We start from the raw sequence: 19,594 nt of genomic DNA, 5'->3' as shown, positions 1-19,594 counted from the left end.
AATGACTTCCATTCTCATGGCACTTTTATAAGAGGATTTATTAAAAGAAAAATACTGAGAAGCTCTTCCTGTGGAAAAAGAATGAGATAACGGCTGCCGCTGTGAAAGGACAAAATTTATTACAGTGGTCTGGTTGCAGCTACTATCTTCTCTCCTCATTAACATACTCTAGAACAAGAAACATGGTACTGTGCACTTCAAATCTTTCACCTGAAGATTTCACAGCCCTAAATAAAGCTCCATCTGCAGTAACCAGCACGATTAATCCCATTTAGACGTTTTCCTCCTCATATAACTGTGTCCCTCACTATCAACAGCTTCATAGAGGTCCTTTTTATTCTCTTGTGTTGCATGTAGATAACCAATGTAGGCCACGCAAAGTGAAAGGGTTACCAATCCGAAAGCCATTACAGTTTTGTTCTGTTAAAGAAAAAAAAATTATTAAGACTAATAATTTGAGGAGACCCAAATATCTGTTGCACTTTCCTCCTGACACACCACGTCTTTCTTACCACACTAGCATTCCTATGGCAATATTTCAATTGTAATCATTTACTCAGTTCTTCATTTAGACCTGGATCATGTAGAAGACTCTTGCCTCACCTCTCCATTCTTTCTCCTCTCTACAGCCTGGACACCTCAGACCTCCAACCTCAGAAAGGTGACTGCTGGGAGAGGAGTGAGGCAGGGAAATTGGTCCGGTGCTCAGTTTTCAGTGTTATCTGTGTGATGTGGTGAAGTTGCTTACCTTCTCTGGGCCCAAGTCGCCACGTTTGCAAACCCCAAATTAGTTCATTTTATTAAGAAGTGAGGAATAAAGTACACATGCTACTCTTGTTGCCCAAGTTGTGCATAACTAGCAAAAAGCCTTTTATAACATAATGCTGGGCACAGCAATAATGACAATGTATACACTCTTCTCTGGGAACCTACTCTATTACCTCAAGAAGTTTAGTGACTGGAACAGATATTATGCATTACAATAACCTTGATTTACTGCTGGAAAATCCAATACCCTAAGAGACAAAGTGATGTAGCTTTGAATTTAAAAAAAGAAAAAAGCTTTGAAATATAGTTGAGATGTTCACAACTCCAGAGAAGTGTTTTGTCTCAGACCCCCCTTTTTGTGTGTTCACACTCGACAAATTGTGCTTTCCTAGTTCAGGGTAAATGCACAGTAGTGTTTTCTGCTTCTGTCACCATACCTGCTGTATTACTACTATTTCACATCTTAATCACAAAAGAATAGGGTCAAACTCTTTCACCTGAATGATCATCTAAGAAAGGCCACAAGCTCAGGGCAATTTAAATCTGCAATTCTTGAAATGCTTTTAGCAATTAAAAGAACACATTAGTTCAACATTTTTAAAATAGTCTACCTTGATTTGATGATTTGTTTAGTTGACCCATTTAAGCATAAAACAGTTTACACTAGCAACTACATTATTAAAATTCTAATTAGATTCAATACACATATTCAATACAGATATTTGTCATATTTTATAATTTGATTTCATTTACATTTAAAATAGAATTTACATCTAAAAATAAAATCCATCATATCAAATATATTCACTAATTAGCAACTAAAATATAAACAATTAGTTATCTCCATAACAGAGTACAAATGTATGTTTTGAAATTTTTCACAAAATGTTTACAATATCACTTAGATAAATATATTATTAATATAGGCTGGAATTGCAGTCTGTAAGAATGGTCAGATTTTCATTTTGATTCTTTGTTTCAATAGAAGGTCTTATTTGCCTAATAGTGCCTGATCAAACAATAAAAATTGCTTTCAAATTAATGAAACCATTAAATTAGTACTTTAAATAGTTTGAGAAGTGGATCCATTAAAGTGTAACCATTTTCCATTTTAATTCTCAAATACCCTCAAAATATTTAGTTTTATTTTATATATATATATATATATATATATATGTGAAACAGCATTTAAAAGTCTTCCTTCTACCTGTTTTTATTCACCAAGAGGTCTTATTAGTCAAACATTACAGTAAAATAAAAACTTTCTATTTCTGATAGCGTGGTTAGATTAAACATAAAGTGTTACCCAGGATGTATTTTTAAAAATTTTTTTTGGCAGCTGGCCAGTATGGGGATCTGAACCCAAGACCTTGGTGTTACCAGCAACACACTCTCCCAAGTGAGTTAATTGGCCAGTCCCTTGGATGTATTTCTTACAGGTTTAATGAAGAGCTCTGGATTCACAGCTCGAAATACGGTCGTTGTGCGCACCCCTCTGAGCCCTGGGTTTCGAAAGTCTTTCTCTTTGGGTGGTTCCTTTTTAAATGGTGGAGGTTCAGGTGTGGAAGACATCTTGACTAATGATGATTTATTACCTAAAACAAAATAATACATTTTTTCCTTCATAATAGTTGTTTATTTGGTAAACTCTTAAAAAAATCATTGTTATACTCATTCTTTTTTTGAATTCCAGCCCAGACATATACCCAAAGTGATTGTCAATTATCTTACTACTCTATATACATGCTTTGTAAATGGTGCTTTAAGTTTTTTTTGATAAGATGGTTCATTACTTTATTTTTCATCTCTTAAAACAAACCAGTGAAGCGGGCAAAGACTGTTTTCCTACTTTTACAGAAGTCTGGAGAATTGTTTGTTGGTATGAGTCACATTGTATCCTGTTACACAAGGCCAGGACTAAGGGTAGGAGAGTCCAGTGGGTTACCTACTCCCTTCTTTATTTCCTTCCATTTTCACGCTTCCTCACCTTCCAACAGCCCTTCCAGGGCATCAACCTTAAGGAAGTTATTTGTTCAGTTCTTCTCCTATAGCTTCTTCCCGGCCTACCCAAGCACTCACTGTCCCATGCACTCAAGATGAGTAGCTGTCTGTATTCACTACTCCTCTGCCTATCAGTGACTTTCTGGGGGGGACATCCTCAGCTGTCTCCTTAGTCTTTTCTCTTAGCTGCTCTAAATCTATCCTATGAAATCCAAATGTGTGTTTTGTCTTATGGTTCTCCTAGCTAGAGTATCAACATCTGGGGAATACTTTTCTCTGGTAGGTATTAATTGGGAAAAGTTTATTCTTATTCCTGCCAACTAATGCTGGGATGGGGGCTGGGGTTGGAAGGGGTTGGAAAGGAGAAGGTAGAGAAAGAAACCCTCCAAAAACTGAAATTAATTACAATATAACAAAATGCTTTGAGGAAATGCTGCAAATCACGGTACTGTACATTCATATTTAAACACTCATTGGGGCTTTGTTTGTACAAGTATTCTTTATTCATGAAGTTTTCTATTTTATAGACTTTATAAAACCAATTATTTTTGCAACTTTATAGTTATGAAGAAAACTAGGAGCTCAGCTTTTCAAAACACTTTGTGTTGCAGTGGTCATTAAATATTCATCTATAACATTTAATTGGGTAAACAGCTCATTGGGAATATCTGCTTGAAGGAAAAGTATTCTCCAGACACTTTCTACACTTGCAGAGGCTTCAGAAATGTTCACTGTTGGCTGTTCCCTCACTTGTTCCCCAGGTTTCTTATGGTTATCTGTCATTGTCTTCATCACCATCATCATCACAGCTTTCTGGTTCCATTTTTATATCAGTTAGCATTCCTGTAACAATTTCAGGATTTGCTAACTCTTGGGAAAAAACTGCTATCTGTAGCCACAAAGTCTTCATAACCAAACTGCTTTGGAACACCAGTGACAATAGCAGCTGAATACCAGATTGGTTCAAATACCATGTTTGGTTGCAGTCTTCTTCCAGGTGGACCTCAGGGGATTCCACAGGAATCATGCCTTCTTTCTGCTAGCACTTCCCTACTGTAGATGACTTTATAGACCACCAGGTCTCCACAATCACATCAATAACTTGCTTCATGTTGATTTTCTCTGTTTTTTCTTCATCATCTAAATTTAGAAAGAGTTGTTTCAGCAACTGGTTTCAGTAGTGAGCTTTCACTGTGTGAATTATACCCTGATCTGATGGCTACCCAATGGCTGTGTGGTTCAGTGGGAAAAATTCAAGACATACACGATCCAAGCATGGGAGAATGTTGTGGGCAGAGCAATTGTCTACCAGCAAGAGCATATTACATATTGCTCCTTTCATTGTCTTATCAACATTTCTCAGCTATTCATTAATAATTTCTCATCATTCAGGCACGTGAATTGGTGTGGTAATCACAGGGGAGCAAATGAACATTTCTGAAACATTGGAGGTTGGGTGACTTGCTCGTAACAGGTGGTCCAGAATGCATCACAGCACAAAGGAGCAGTCATCAATCTGTTTACTTCCTTTGCGAAATCCACCTCTGGTATGAAGCATATGATGAGAAAACAAGTGGTAAAGCATACCTGTTTCATCACCTTTTAAAACACCATTCAAGATATAACCAGCAATTGTTTGTTTTCTTAATTTTCCCTGCACATAAGTTACTAATTTTCTCTACTGGAACGGTGTTTTCTTCACTACAGTCATCTTTTGAAACAATTCCATAACACATTTGAAATACATTCAGCCAGCACACACTTGCCTGAAAATCACCATGCTCAAGGTTGGCAAAAAATCCAATGCTTTCTGCTGCATAGTGATGTCTTTACATGTCCATTTCTTGCATGAACTCCTTGATACCATGCAAAAAGAGCTCCAAAGGGAACTTGTATTCACTTCTGCTTTATTCCCAGAATCCCTTTTTTAACTTTCTCTTCAAACCTGGCTCAATATTTCAAAAATGTGGATTATATAAGGAGAGTGATGCTAAATTCCTTTGCTGAAGAATTATAACAGGAGATGAAACATGGCTTTACCAGTGAGATCCCGAAGACGAAGCACAAAAGTCATGGCTACCAAGAAGTGGAAGTGGTTCAGTCAAAGCAAAAGCAAACTGGTCAAGAGCAAAGGTCATGGCAAACGTTTTTTGGGATGCTCAAAGCATTTTGCTTACTGGTGTTCTGGAAGTCCAAAGAATGGTAACATCTGCTTATTATGAGGATGTTCTGAGAAAGTTAGCCAAATCTTTAGCAGAAAAATGCCTCAGAAAGCTTTACCACAGAGTCATTTTCCACAGTGTCAATGCTCCTGCTCTTTCCTTTCATCAAACAAGGGCAATTTTGCAAGAGTTTTGATGGTAAATCATTAGGCATCCACCTTATAGTCCTGATGTGGCTCCTTCTGACTTCTTTTTGTTTCCTAATCTTAAAAAAATCTTTAAAGGGCACCCATTTTCCTTCAGTTAATATTGTAAAAAAGATGCATTGACATGGCTAAATTCCCAGGACCCTCAGTTCTTTAGGGATGGACTAAATAGCTGGTGTGAGAAATGCCCTCACCGGTCCAATGCCAAAGGATGGACATGGAGACATGAGGTACAGGGAAGCGAAACTTTAATTAAAGCCTTGCAAGTTTCAGGTGTCTGAAAGACAGGCACCCAGAAAAGGGTTGTAGCAAGCAATTTATTCCCTAGTGTGCTAGTCCCTCCCCCACTTCCTCATTGGCTGAGAGTACTATGGAGTGCACAATCTTCCTGGATGACGCCTAAGATTACCCTAATTTATTATCCCCTTGTAAGAAATTTCTTTGTCTGAGGGTTCAGGACAAGCCCGCGAAAAGGGCCTGCTGAGACCCTGTGAAAGGAGAAACACTAAGGAATGAAGAGAACAATAAAGGGCTAGTAAATCATTACCATCTCAAGAAGAGCTTTATCTGTTTGAAGTAAACAATTAAGGGCTGATAACTCATTACCATCTCAAGGAGAGTTTTATCTGTTCAGCGACCCTTCAGGAGTGGGCTGGACCAGTCAGACAACTTTTGGGCTGGGCCTGAATCAGTTAAAACACCCTCAGATAAGTCATTTTTGAAAATGAATCACTTAGATTATTTTCTTACAGATGGTATCATCACTTTGAACTTGATGGACCCTTATGTTGAGAAATAAAGTTTATATTTTTAATTCTCATCTTTTAATTCCATTTCCCCATGAACTTTCTGAAGTACTCTCATGTATGGTATTGTAACACAAATTGTAGTGACTTAATCTTAGTTGCAAGATTCCTCAAACTCCTTTTTTCTTTAGCAGAACCTACATTTCCTTTGTAATGAATCAAGGAAATAAGCAATCAAGGTAGTATTTGTATATTGTAACCTCCGGACATCCACATCCAGCTTAATAATGCATTGTTTATGTTACACTCTTTACCAGAAAGGACAATTGAAGAATACTTGGACTGGAAGCCCACGTGTATGTTTTAAAAGACTTAATATACCATAATTTCCATTGTGTTATTTTTTAGAATATATGAAAGTAATATCTTCCATTATTTATCATTCTTTTATTAGAAGTGGAATAATACAGTTCAATAGCATTGCTGCATATCCTTTTATGAGCCAGTCACTGAGATGTTACAATAGTTCTCAGATTGCATGAACTTATTTATACTGTCTGTCAAGCTAATAAAGAATTTTTAACAATCATCTATACTTTAAATAAAAAGTACAGGTTTCTGAGGCCCAAAAGAGTCTTGGTAGATAATATTTTGTTAAATATAACTATAAAAAACAAACAAACAACCTTTTTACGTAGGAGAAGGTTCTTACATATTTCTTCACATGCCTGGCTTATAGAGCTATTCAATAGTGTATGGTTGGGGCAGAAATTAAAGATATATTGGTTGAATAAGTAAAGAATGTAGGATGCAAAACCTTAGTTGTTTCAATCTTTAGTACTTTTTGAGAAAACAAATCTCTATTTCAACAAATAAACTTTTAATCTAGAAGTAAAAGCTGACTAGCTATTTTCAACTACAGAACTAATAAAAGTTCTATTTTAAAAAGCTGCAGAACTAATCATAAGGTCAAAGCATGGCAATAACTAATTCTGACATTACCACCCAAATGAACTGTACCTAAGACAAAAACAGTTAACACCTAGCATGGCAACCAGGCAAGCGACAGAGCCAGTCACCCAGATGCAGGGTCCTGAGACAGGAGCCAAGGTCCCCTCCCACCCCACAGCATCTTAGAATGTACTTATTAGCCATGTGTGTTTCTTTGGGATGTGTGACTTATCTGCTCATGTCCTATACCAAATTTCTGCTTAGATTTTTCTAATTCATTTTTAAGAGTTCTTTTTGCATTAAGGATGTTAATATTTGAGTGTTAAATTTGTTCCTTATCAATTGACTTTAAATTTAATTTGTGATGTTTTCCTGTGTTTCTACCTTGACAAAATAATTTCCTATCTAAACATTAAATACAAAAAAAAAAAAAAAAAAAAATCTAGCACACTTCCATCAGAACTTACTAAGTCTTCCCATCACTTTCTCCAACTTCTTCCCCTCCCCCCTTTTTGTTTCCCACTGCAGGTATCTAGCATTTATATATTTGCATATGATATTGACCAATCTGTAGTTCTATTCACTTTGAGGATGTTTATTTTTAAGCTGCATTTTATAAGCCTCATTTATTGCATTAAAAGGGGATTTACACAAAACACACATACATACAGATTAGCAGGGATGATGGGAATTTGGCACTGCACTGCTCCTAGCTAAGCAATTTGGTGATTAATTTATGTTTGGAATCACAGAATGTTAATGTACAGGAACCTTAACAATAATCAAAGGCTTTCTTTTAAAAGACTCAGGGAATTACAAGATGAACAAAATATTTTAATGAGAGTATAAATACACTTATTTTAGTCTCACATACTACACTACCTTAATACTTAAGAACATGAAGTCTGGGATAGAACATCTTAGAAATAATTTAAATTAGTATAAACAAGTTTGGGATAGAACAGAGTTCCTTATGGTTTGGGGGAATCTAGCACAGCTTCGGATTCCCACTTTGCTACTTATGAGCTGTGTGTCTTTGAGTAAGTCACAACTTCTCTGATTCTAAGATTCCACCTTCATAAAAGGAACTAATACTATACTGCATACAATAGATGTGTATTAAAATATGTGTGGATTAAATGAGATAACATTTTTAAAAGAATACAGCACATGTTCAATTAATGGTAGCTACTGTCATCCTCACAATCTAGTCCAACTGCTCCTTTTAAACAAAGAGAAACTTAGACCCAAAGAGTATCTGTCTTGCTAGGAAGAAGGTGAGGCAACCCGGGTCTCCCAATTTCCAGCCCACAGTTATTCGATCACCACACCCCGTCTCACTCCTAAATCAATAAAAGAACTTTGCATTGATAAGCTCTAACAACATTTAAGAAACAAAATTGTAATCACTTATGTTTTAGAAGTGGATTCTATATTTGTTATGTTAAATTTAAAATATACTTTTTTGAAAGTATCTTCCCGTCTTTTGAATTTGCTGTACCAGGAGAAAGGTCTTGCCAATGGCTGTTGCAGACAGTAGGGCTGTAACGTCCTCCTTGGCTTCCCTCAGTGCTGCGGGAACTACCGTCAGTACAGAGGGCTCACCCAACGACAGAAAAAGCCTTCATTCAACTAACTGCCGGACATTTGTGTTCCAGGGATGAAAAAGCTCGACTGTCAGCACAGTTACAAAAGAAAACAGGCATCTCGTGAAAATGACAAAACCACACTCCCCTAAATACGAGAGTGTGGAGAGCTGGGACACCAAGGAACGGCAGAGGAAACGGGAGGTTTCTTGGGGTGGGGGGTGTCCTTGGACGAGTCACCAACCAGAGTGTCAGGCGCCTGGAATATGAAGGTCCGAGAAGTGAGCTCGGTGGGACCAGAGATTTCCAAGACTTAGGGTGGGGGCGCAGGGTGCCCCCGCGTGGCAAAGATCCGGGGTGCCGCCGAGGTCGCGGCACCTGAGAATGAGGCCGGCAGGGCTGCCGGGCCCTCAAAGCCAGAGAAGGGCCCGCGGCGGGGCGGCCACTCTGTCCCCTCCCGCCCCGTGCCCTGTCACCCAGTATCGACCGCGTCAGCTCACCCTCCGCGAGGTGCCCTTCACTCCGCGCCCGACACAGCTCCGCCTCGCCGCCGCCTGCCACAGAGCGGCCGAGCGCGCCCGGCTCAGTCCGCGCCACTGCGCCCCCTACTGCCCGGAGGCTGCGGTGCGGGGGCGCGGGGCTGCGGGGACTTCTCGCTTGCTCTCGCCCTGAGGTCCTCGCGCTGGCCGCCAGGGCTTCTGCGGGCTGGGGTTTGCGAGGGACCTGTAATTTTCAGCCTCCCAGCTTCAAATAACCTTCCAGTTTCGCGTTTGTATGTTCTGTATAAGTAAAAGGAGACACCTCCTAGAAACGTATACAGTGTATTGAATAAAAGTGGAAAGCATTGTGATTTGAGAAAGAAGCCCGAGTTCTGGTTTCCTCCCCACCCCCGTTTTAGGGGCACAGTCATTTACGTGTACAGTTAATTCACTGCCATTCTGTTAGGTCCTTGAGATTTCAAGATGCAAGATGTATGCAGCTGCGATTGAGGCAAGAATAGGTATGGATGCCTGTTTGCACCGACTTTGCTGATGTTTATTAGGATACGAGTTATATTAAAACAATCAAACTAGTTAGAATAGGAGGCAGCCAGACTTGGGCATGGGTTTTATGTAAAGCTTTGGCAAGTGAATTTTGAATTTAAAACTTGTGCTTCCAAGCCAAATTAACTTTACATTTGATCTGAGGTTTAATTTTTAAAAGGTTATTGACTGCTGGTATTACTAGGCAATCTTTTGACAAGGTAAGTAAAATTTCAATTAAAAAGCTGTTTGTGCAGTAGATAAGAACAACTGCAGTGCCACAAAACATGGTGTCGAATCCTCAACAGACCCAAATTTTCTTATCACTTGGGGTTCTCCTCACTAATTCATAACATGCCAAATATCACTCTGGAAACAAAAGTACTTGTACGGCCATGATCAGTCCAAAGTGATTAGATGAAAGAATAAATGAAACATAAAACATATAAGAAGGGAGCATTAGCGGTTGGTAAAGACAACAGAGAAAAGCCTAAAGGCCTTGCTAATTTCATGGAAATGGATACAATGAATGATATGACTAAACAATAATTCATTCCATTTTATGATGCTTTCAAGAAATTACTTTGAAGAGTGACACCAGTTTGGATTCAGCTTTTATAATCCTTGTTCCAGCACCATCAATATTTAATAATATTTAACAGGAGATTTTATATTTGATGAGATTGCATAAAGCAAAGGTTCATTTGTAAGAAAACACATTCTAATTCATCAAAGAGATCTGTTTTAATCAGGTTCCCAAAGTGTGCTTTGGGGACAACACTGGTGTTCTGGGAGCTTTCTCAAGGGGTCTTGATGACAATGATGCTTTTTATTTCAAGAAAGAATTAATGATTGATCTATAATATTTAATAAAAATCATACATTATTGGTGTTTTGTCAAAAGAAGTTTTTTTAAAAAAAAGATAACATAAACGCTGGCTATTTTTTTTTTCCCTAGCAGAAAGTCAAGCCAAAATAGGTGATATAATTAATATGGGCCAAGAATATCTGTCTCCCTTGAATGAATTGTTAGTTGGCAAGTGAGAAAATTAAGCATGTTGTGGTAGTTTGCAAAAATAGTCCCAACTGTTCACCCTTTCCTGTATCCAACCCTCATCTATGCCCTCCCACTCTGACTGTGGGGTCGGCCTTATGACTTATTTTGGCTAATGTGATATCAGCAAATGTGACACAAAAGAGGCTGGAAAAGTGCTTGAACTGATAAATACACTACTACTAGCCCATTGGAGATGAAAAACACATAGAACAAAGCCAAGTCATCTTTGTCATTCCAACTGAGGCCATCCTAGGTTGGCCATTAGTTAGCTAGTCCCAGACATATGAGCAAGCCCTGCTGGGCTCACTCAAGCCTGCCCAGATCAACTGAACTCTGCAGATGCATAAGCTTAAATATCTGTATTTTTGTTTGCCATGCTGAGGTTTTGTTGGTTGTTATGCAGCATTATTGCTGCAATAATGTGTACATTAACTGATACACATGTCCTCCATTGTAAATTCCCTGGAACCAAAGAGTATTTACCTAGAAGCTTGAGGAGTAGTCTGCTTTCCAGTGGGGGTTGTAAAAAGGACATCTTACTATTTTTGAAAACCACATAGTTGTCTGGCATCACAGGAATGTCTGCTCTGGGAAGAAAATGAAATCTATCAAATGGTATGAGACATAAATGACTAAAAAAAAAAAAAAGAAAAGAAAAAAGTTAGAATGAGGAACTGATATTATTTTGGGGATCATAATTTATTACTGTTTTTCTTCTATATAGTTTTAGCAAATTTTTTTTGATACTTTTCATGTTGGATCATTTTATATTTATTTCTATCACATTTCAAAATGCTAGAAATAATAATGATTTAGTCTATATTAATATTTCTAAGGTCTCATAATCTCAAAGCAACTTAAAAAGGAAATAAAATGAAAACATTTTTATTCTATCTATTCTTCTTTTGAAGTAGAAGTTCATTATCAGAGCAGTTTAGGCTCAGTTTAGCAAAAAATTTTGGTGCATTCATTGTGCCAGATGCTATCCTGGGCACCAGAAATTCAAAGACATAAGACATAGTCTTTGCCCTTGAGGATCTTTAAGACTAGTGAGAGAGTCAATATATAAAAACAGATAATTTCAATGTAATGTGATTTGCACAAAGTTCTGTGGAAGCATAGAGAATGAGATATCACTTGGCCTGGATATACCACAGAGAACGGTGTGTAGCTGATGACTGAACTGAGAATCACAATCAGAAGCAATAATCAAGGTGAGGAAGTTAGAAAGGATGTTTCAGGCCAGAGGAGACAGAATGAACACAGGCCTCAAAGCATGAAGCTGTATAATGTGATGTGTGGTTCTTACTCACCAGAGAGTGAATAATAATAAAATGGAATGTGGAAGAAAATGAGGTTGGAGAAACACATAGGGGCCAGTCCAGGAAGGCCCATCTCCATTATAAGGGACTTGGACGTTATTCCAGAGGTCTAGGGTAGTCACCAAAGCAATTTAAATCAGAAGTGACATAGTCATATTTGTGTTTTACATAGGTCTCTCTGTGAACAGAATGGACTAGAGTATAGAACTAGTTAAAAAGCCAATGTAGTATTTTAGGACAGAGAGGAAAGCCTGGATGAGGACAGTAGTAGGAAGTATAGAGAATATGGGGCAGACTTTGGCAATATTAGTAGGTGAAATTGGCACAACTAGTAACTGGTTTGGATTGGGGTGGGGGGTGAGAAAAAAAGGGAAATTAGGATGAAGTAGTGAATCCTTTCTGCTCTGTCCAGATTCCCTGTTTGGGTGATGCAGGAAGACCTGATTGATGTTCCTTCTCTGGACATTCTCTTGGCTTCAGGAAACTGGCCTCACCCAGTTGTGCTCTTTCAGGGGTGGCCTGTGACCAATGACTGGCCAATGAGGAGATACAAAGGCCCAGCCCTCTTGCCTCCATTTGGGAAAACTCTGATGAGCCATCCCAGCTTCAGAAATCCCAGTAGGATCTGCTAAAGCCTCAATTACAACCAAATGTGAGTTAGCTTCTCCCTCTGCCCAATCCTACCTCCTCACTTCCTTATAGCTGTATCTCCCAAGAGCACACCCAATCAACTTTCTGAATGCAACTCTCCATTTGAGAATACGTCTTTAGGAAACTGAGCCTCAGACAGATGACCAACAGGGTTTTAACTTAGGTGATTGGTGGGCGGTAGGGCCATTAGCCAAGATCCAAACTACAAGAGCAAGAGCAGGTTTGGGAGATGCAGGTGGATGAAGAAAAGGAGTCTGATTTGAGTTATATGTGAGATATCCATATATATATATCCATATATGTATACATACACACACAGAATTTAATTAAGTGAATGCATCTGAAGTTTGAGGAAATAAAGATTTAGAAATTATCAACATAAAGATGATAGATAAAACCATGAGAGTGGATGTAGATATGTAAGGAGAGGAGGCGAAGAGGGAACAATGGGCCAGTACAAGACACTGGGAATGCCAACATTTAGAGAATGAGCAGAGCAGAAAGAGCCCATGAAAGGATATGAGAAGGAATGGTCAGAATGATGTGAGGAAGACCAAGAGAGGAGTATCTTGAAAGCCAAACGGAGTCAGGATGATTAATATTAATGCACCAGCTACTTTGCCATCAGCCAAACTTTTCAATGCGCTACTTTCCTCCTTCCTAAACCACAATTCTGTTCGTGTCACTCTTCTGCTGCATACTTCCTGATGGGACACCCTCTCCTGCCCCTACCCTTTGCTTCACAATTAGGAAAATCATGGAGGCATCATATCCACAGGTCAGCTTGGCTTGGTGTGTAGGCATTATCTTCTCTGGGAGCTGACCCTGGAGAAGAACTGGAGCTATGCAAGAAAAAGATTCTTCTTTTGGGATTCTTGCGTAAGGCTAAGAAACTGAAGCAATTTTATGAGGATAATATAGCAGCAAAATCCTGAGTCCTTGCAGAGACTGGGCAAATGAAGCCAGCAAACCCTTCTCCCACCACCCCAAGACTCTGGAGTCTATTTGTAAGAGTTGATATACAAGGAGGTTCCTTCTTAATTGATTAAGAGGGAGGGAAGAGATTTGTGCATTAGCTCAAGGATACAAAAGAAATGGAAAAGAGTAGGGTTTCTTGTTCCTTGGCCAATTGAGAACAAGATCTGACCCCTGAAAGATGGTCAGTGGGCAGAAACTGAAGGGAGCAATTTTTAGATATAGGATCTTGGGAGACTCAGTGTACAACTGTTATTTCAGTTGCAAATGATAGAAACCTGACTGAAACTAACTTGAGTTCAAAAGGACTTGTATTACTTCTTGTAATGGGAAGTCTAGGGAGGGAATAGGTTTCAACAGTGAGATATGGGACATCCGAACATGTCAACAGGACTCTTATCTCTCTACTCTGCTTCTTAGATACACTTACTCTATATATCAGTACATCCCTGCTGGCAGTTCCAGGCTTCTATCATGTTAAAGTACATCCAAGTAGAAAGGGAGCTTTTCCATCATCCATACATGAAATCTCATATGACTCTTTTGGCCTTATTCAGGTCATGTGCTGATGGATTGTTATGGACAAGAGGAAGGATACCATGGCTGGCAAGGCCTGGGTAAAGGTCATATTATCATAGTTTTGCAAGAATGGGAGAGAGGTGCTAGGAAAACAAAAATCAGCAGATGCCCAGTCAATAAGTAGACCTGCTTTCAATTTCAGGTGACACAGATCTGGGGATAAAAGTATGCTACTGAAAAGCAGCATCCAGTAGGGACTATAGAACAGCCCTTCCCACTGAGTGGTGTTGCTGCCACATTCTTGTAATGAAGAAATGCCTTCTTCCAATGGTGGCTGATTAGTTGATGTGGCCAGAGTGGAAAAAATAGGTAAGTTAGGTAATGAGTACAGATGAGAGATTCTCAAGGGACTTAAAAATAGCTTATCATTACCTGGAATCATATTATTAATATCTTCATTGTCTCTCTTCTTCATTAGGATGTAACTTCCTGGAAGGTAGGGTTGCCCCTTGGAAGCTCCATGGAGCTCCATGTTTTGCTACAGCTATACTGCCAGACACATTGAAGAGCTCCAGAAGCATTCACTGAAGGAATGTTGATCTAGACTAGGGAGATATTAAGGAGGAGGGGTATAGGGAAATAAAGCCAATCAATGCATTGCACTGTGCTGTAGATTCTGAGGGGCACTTTCCCAGGATGCAGGTGGGAGTGGGATATTGTCAAAGAGGGAGAAGTGAGGAGCATGGAGCTGCCAAGATGGGCTTGCAGCCTCTGCTCAGGACCCAGTCAATTCTGTGACTTCTTCCCACAGTACACAGGGGTACAGAAACAACTTATCTCGAGGTACTTTTACTCCTTTATAAACTTGCTCCCACCAATGATAAAAACACAAACTCCCAAACCCGCTCTTCTTCTTACTCTTCTACCCTTGCCCAAGCCCACTTTGCAGAAATGAGGAAAAGTAGGGAAGCCCTCTGAGGTAAGGAGGGGACCAGGAGAGGATTGGCTGCAAATCTATTGTAACTAGTTATGCCCTTGGGTGGGGAGAGCAAATATGTAAGTGAAATGACGGTATCAATGTTCAAGTTACCCAGATACTAGAGAAAAGGAACATTTAGGTTGTATTCACTGCACGATGCCTGTGAAATAAAACAACTTTAATGTTATGACATGAAATGTAGTGCATTACAAAATGTACAGTTATTTAGGAGGCATGTCACAGAGCCTAATACATGACCTCACAAGTTTGCTTAGCATTTCTTAGACATCTACACCCTTAGCATTACCCTGTATCAGGGGTCCTCAAACTTGAGCACCCATCAGAATACCTGGAGGATCTCGTTAAAACACAGATTACAAAATACTTCTCCCAGAGACTCTGATTCTGTAGGTCTGGATGGGGACTGAGAATTTCCATTTTTATCAAATTTCAGGTTATGCTGCTGCTGCTGTTCCTTTAATTGCACTAACCTACCTTATAAAGCAGTTCTTTCCTTTTCCATTGCCAAATAAGGCATAATTGCTTTTTATTATATAGTTTTTACTTTGAGGAGAGGGATGTGTGATATATTAACTCATTTAAGAACATCCTCTGAAGATTTAAATTTCTGACCCAATGAAGTGTCCAGCGAAACAGACAAAACCATTTCAGATGGCTGGAATTTAAATACAACTAGTGTTAATCACAAATCTTTATGGACTATGATCAGTGCAAATACAACAAGTGGGACAATTTTATTTGGATACAATGACATTTATCCTGAGAAGGTGCTTCCCAAGACAATAAACAAAACAAAACAGAAATTCTGGGAAGATTAGAAACTTTATTCTAATTATTTTTAACTCCTTTTAGAACTTCAAACAAATAACTGAATTACTTAGATGCATAAAATATTGTTGTCAGGGCCGACCTCATGGCTCACTTGGGAGAGTGCAGCACTGGGAGTGCCGAGGCCACGAGTTCAGATCCTATATAGGGATGGCCGGTGCGCTCACTGGCTGAGCACAGTGCGGACGACACCAAGCCAAGGCTTACGATCCCCTTACCGGACACGGACACGGACACACGGACGGACGGACGGACACACACACACACACACACACACACACACACACACACACACACACACACACACACACACACACACACACACAAAATATTGTTGTCAACCAGTACCCTGAGTGGAGATGGTGGGAGATGAAGAGACACTTTATGGGGTCAGGAAGACCTTATAGGATGCTGACCTATAAGGCATCTCAGTTTATCTTAGATTCCTTTTTATAAACCAGTGAAAATAACAAATCATACTGACTAAATCAATTATATCTGGTACCAAACTATTTATAGAACATTTTCAGCTGCCACAGCACTTGAGGATTCATGGCTAAATAATTATCAACAAAATAAGAACATAAGTTTCTCATTTACAAAACTCTCAGGGTCCTGGGTTCAATCAAAGGTCAGACCTCAAAGGGAGGGAGAAGGGGGAAAAAGGCAAAATGGGAAGACAGCCTTGCTGGCTTCTTTCCCAGAATAACAAGGACTTTGTCAGCTTGCTATTTAGTACTTCACATTTACCCCTTCTGTATTTTGTGTGATGACAACCCCAGGACCTCCCATCTGAAGCCACGATTGGTGGGTGGTGGTACAAAGTTGCTGTAATCGTTGGTTGCTACAATGGAAGCAGACTGAAAATTATAAAGGCTATTAACAAATACAATATCTGCTGTACAGTGTACAAGGGATGCAATTGAGAGTTTCATTGGTTACAGGAGATATTAACCATTACCATGTGGCATTATTTCAAAATTTCCCACAAGCAGCACATTGGGAGGAGCTACACAGGAGCATAAACCATAGGAAACCACAAGATTTTGAACTTGGCCTATGATAGATACAGTAACAACACTCAATGAAGCAACCAATCTTCACAAATCTGGATGGGCTATACCCTGCATTGTATACCATATACTAGTCACCCAACCCCCGGGTACCACCCAGTTGGACGGCAGCTGGGATTCTAGGTGACAATGAGACCAATCCCATAATGCCTTCTCATCATCTGAAGGAAACCCAACAGGGTGGTGGAATATGGAAATGGGATAATAACATTCCAGCCAGTGGGGGTGTTTGACAAAAGGCTGTCTATGTTGATCTTCATAGGAAGGCAGCCCTGGGGGTGCTCCTTGAACACCAGTTCTTTTATTATTTCATCTCATCAAATCCATACATTATTACAGTCTGTATATGAACTCCTGGGTGAGGTTGGAGTCTTTCTGAAGGCGCTTCTGTCCCATGTGCCAATTTTCCTTGGATGCGGGTATGAAAGCAACTGAACCTAGGCTTGGTGGTAAAACAAATGGGTAAAGCAGAAGAGTGAGCAGAGTAATTAACAGACCTATGGACTTCAGGAATTATAGATCCATCCGCCATATAGCCCCGTTATTTATTTATTTAATTAAAAGAAAAAGCTATACATCAAGGTTTTACAGTTAAGACAAAACATTTTGTTATAGGTTGGGTTTATAATTAAAAAGCCTGTAGCAAAGACATACATAATCTTGTTTGATTAGTAAGCCAAACACAAGCTAACAATGAGGCATGTGCAGGGCTTTGGGAGAAACCCAGCAGACAGTTCTTTTATAGCTTTTAGTCCTTAAACAAAAATTAAACAGGTATCAAACATACTACAAAATGTGTTGACCTAAAAGCAAATTTAGGCAGAAGGTTTAAATTAAATTTTGAAAACATATTTATTGTATCAACAATTTTGGAAAATTAAAGTCACATGAACTTAAAGTATACTTATTTATTTAATAAGCACACATTAATTATAAGCCAATTTGGAACTATGTAGACGATACAAACAAACACACATACAGACATGACCATGTGAACATGTAGGCATAACATACATTTATGTACACATATATGTAGACATAGACAGATAAAATAGAAAACTTACCAGTATAAAAGGACAGTTAGATTTGAATTGTTTTCTTTTTTAAAAAATGTCAAAATTTATCTGTGAGGCCTCACTCTATTTTAGAGAAAATAAGGTAACAAAACAGGTTGATTTTAGTTTAGATTTTTGTTTTTTAAGTGAGTTACTGAGTTTAAGGCTGAGTTAAAGAGCAAACAGAGATAAAGCCATTGACTTTTGGGGTTTCAAGAGAAAAGCATCAGAACCAAAGGAGGTCTGGTTGGCACCAGGGCTGTGTTTCTCATAAAGCCCCAATAAATTAAGAACAAAATGTAGCAAAAGTTTTAGAAGTATAACCTGGAGCATTTTCTGTCCTGATGCATTTGGGCATTCCCAGAATAGTGAAGAAATAAACAATGAGTAATAACATGCTTAGTAGCTTCTCCAGTTCTTGCTGAAGCCACAAGAAAGCTGAAAATTCAATGTCCTGTGAAACTAAATCAAATATCGACTGTCCGAATATAAGTTAAAGGGACTGTCCTGTAATAAGGAAAAAGCATAAATAGCAGTGTGAAGTTCAACGCGCTATGCAGAGGAGGCTTGAACATATCTAGAAAAAGGTTGGTCATCAATAAATACTGCTGATAGTCCAGTGCTGGAATCATCAGTAAACATGAGGGAAGCATTAGATAAAGGAATCGAAGAAGTATTTTTAGGAAGGATGAAGGAAGTATGCTGAAAAATTTGTAACAGTTTATTCTGAAGGCAAATGGATAGAGATTTGACCAGTAAACTCTACAAAGGCTTCTTGCCAAGCAGTGACAGAGCTCATTAACCATTGAAACTGCTGTGATGAGAAAGGACTAACAGTATTATGAGGGTCAATTCTAAACAACTGTTGCAATTCATGCTGCCCTTTGATAATCAAAGCTTTGAGAAACAGGTAATAAGGAGTTAAGGTATGAGTCTGATGAGATGGTAAAAAAAGCCACCCCAATGGGCCGTGTTTTTGCCATATTAATGCAGTGGGAATAAAAGGTGTGGGAAATGGGATAAGAAATATGGGTGAAGATGGGTTTACATGAAAAACCTGTGCTTTGTGAATGGCTTGTTCTACTTTCTGCAATGCATGGATTGATGCAGGAGTCAAACTTCTGGGAGAATGAGGTGATGAGTCACCCTTTAAGATGTCCAATAAAGGCTGAAGATCCACGGTTGTAAGTCAGAGGGAAGGGCGAGGCCAGCTAATATCTCTCAGTAATTTTTGGAAATCATTAAGTGTTTTCAAAGAATCAAGCCTGATTTGAATTTTTTGTGGGTGGATGGTCTTTCTGTCTATGATATGACCCAAATAGGAAAAGGGGTGTTGCATTTGAATTTTTTCCAGAGATAGAACCAAACCATAAGTAGCTAATACCTTAGAAAGGGAATCAAATATTGAAAGTAAACACTGTTGATTTTCATGGGCAATTAGAATGTCATCCATATAATGGATGATATATGCCTGAGGATATTGGCATCATAAAGACTCAGAACATTAGAAATATATTTTTGACATAATGTAGGACTATTAGCCATACCTTGTGGCAAAACCTTCCATTGGTATCTTTTGATGGGGGCTTGAAAATTAAAAGAGGGTACACTAAAAACGAACCATTCACAATCTGAAGGAGACTAGGGAATGGAAAAGAAACAGTCCTGCAGG

General features: G+C 38.9%; 1 protein-coding gene across 1 annotated transcript; it reads right to left on the bottom strand.

The window, feature by feature from the left end:
* Positions 1-102: 102 nt before the first annotated feature.
* Positions 103-8,972, bottom strand: SMIM8 (small integral membrane protein 8). Its single transcript, XM_063098029.1, has 3 exons — positions 8,921-8,972; positions 2,206-2,363; positions 103-420 (listed from the first exon to the last, which is right to left on the bottom strand). The coding sequence occupies exons 2-3, from the start codon at positions 2,338-2,340 to the stop codon at positions 262-264; spliced, it is 294 nt and encodes a 97-aa protein (XP_062954099.1). The 5' UTR covers positions 2,341-2,363; positions 8,921-8,972; the 3' UTR covers positions 103-261.
* Between the last annotated feature and the right edge of the window lie 10,622 nt (positions 8,973-19,594).

This window comes from Cynocephalus volans, chromosome 5 (assembly GCF_027409185.1).
Source record: "Cynocephalus volans isolate mCynVol1 chromosome 5, mCynVol1.pri, whole genome shotgun sequence".
Taxonomy (NCBI): domain Eukaryota; kingdom Metazoa; phylum Chordata; class Mammalia; order Dermoptera; family Cynocephalidae; genus Cynocephalus; species Cynocephalus volans.
Note: the sequence above shows the minus strand (reverse complement) of the source record. Positions and strands in the feature narration are given on the sequence as shown.

Bases quoted from the DNA above. Each gene is read 5' to 3' on its own strand.
- SMIM8 (XM_063098029.1), bottom strand. From the start codon at position 2,340: ATGTCTTCCACACCTGAACCTCCACCATTTAAAAAGGAACCACCCAAA. The intron at 421-2,205 runs GTAAGAAATACA...TTTCTTTAACAG, and splicing joins CAGAGCTCTTCATTAAACCT to AACAAAACTGTAATGGCTTT.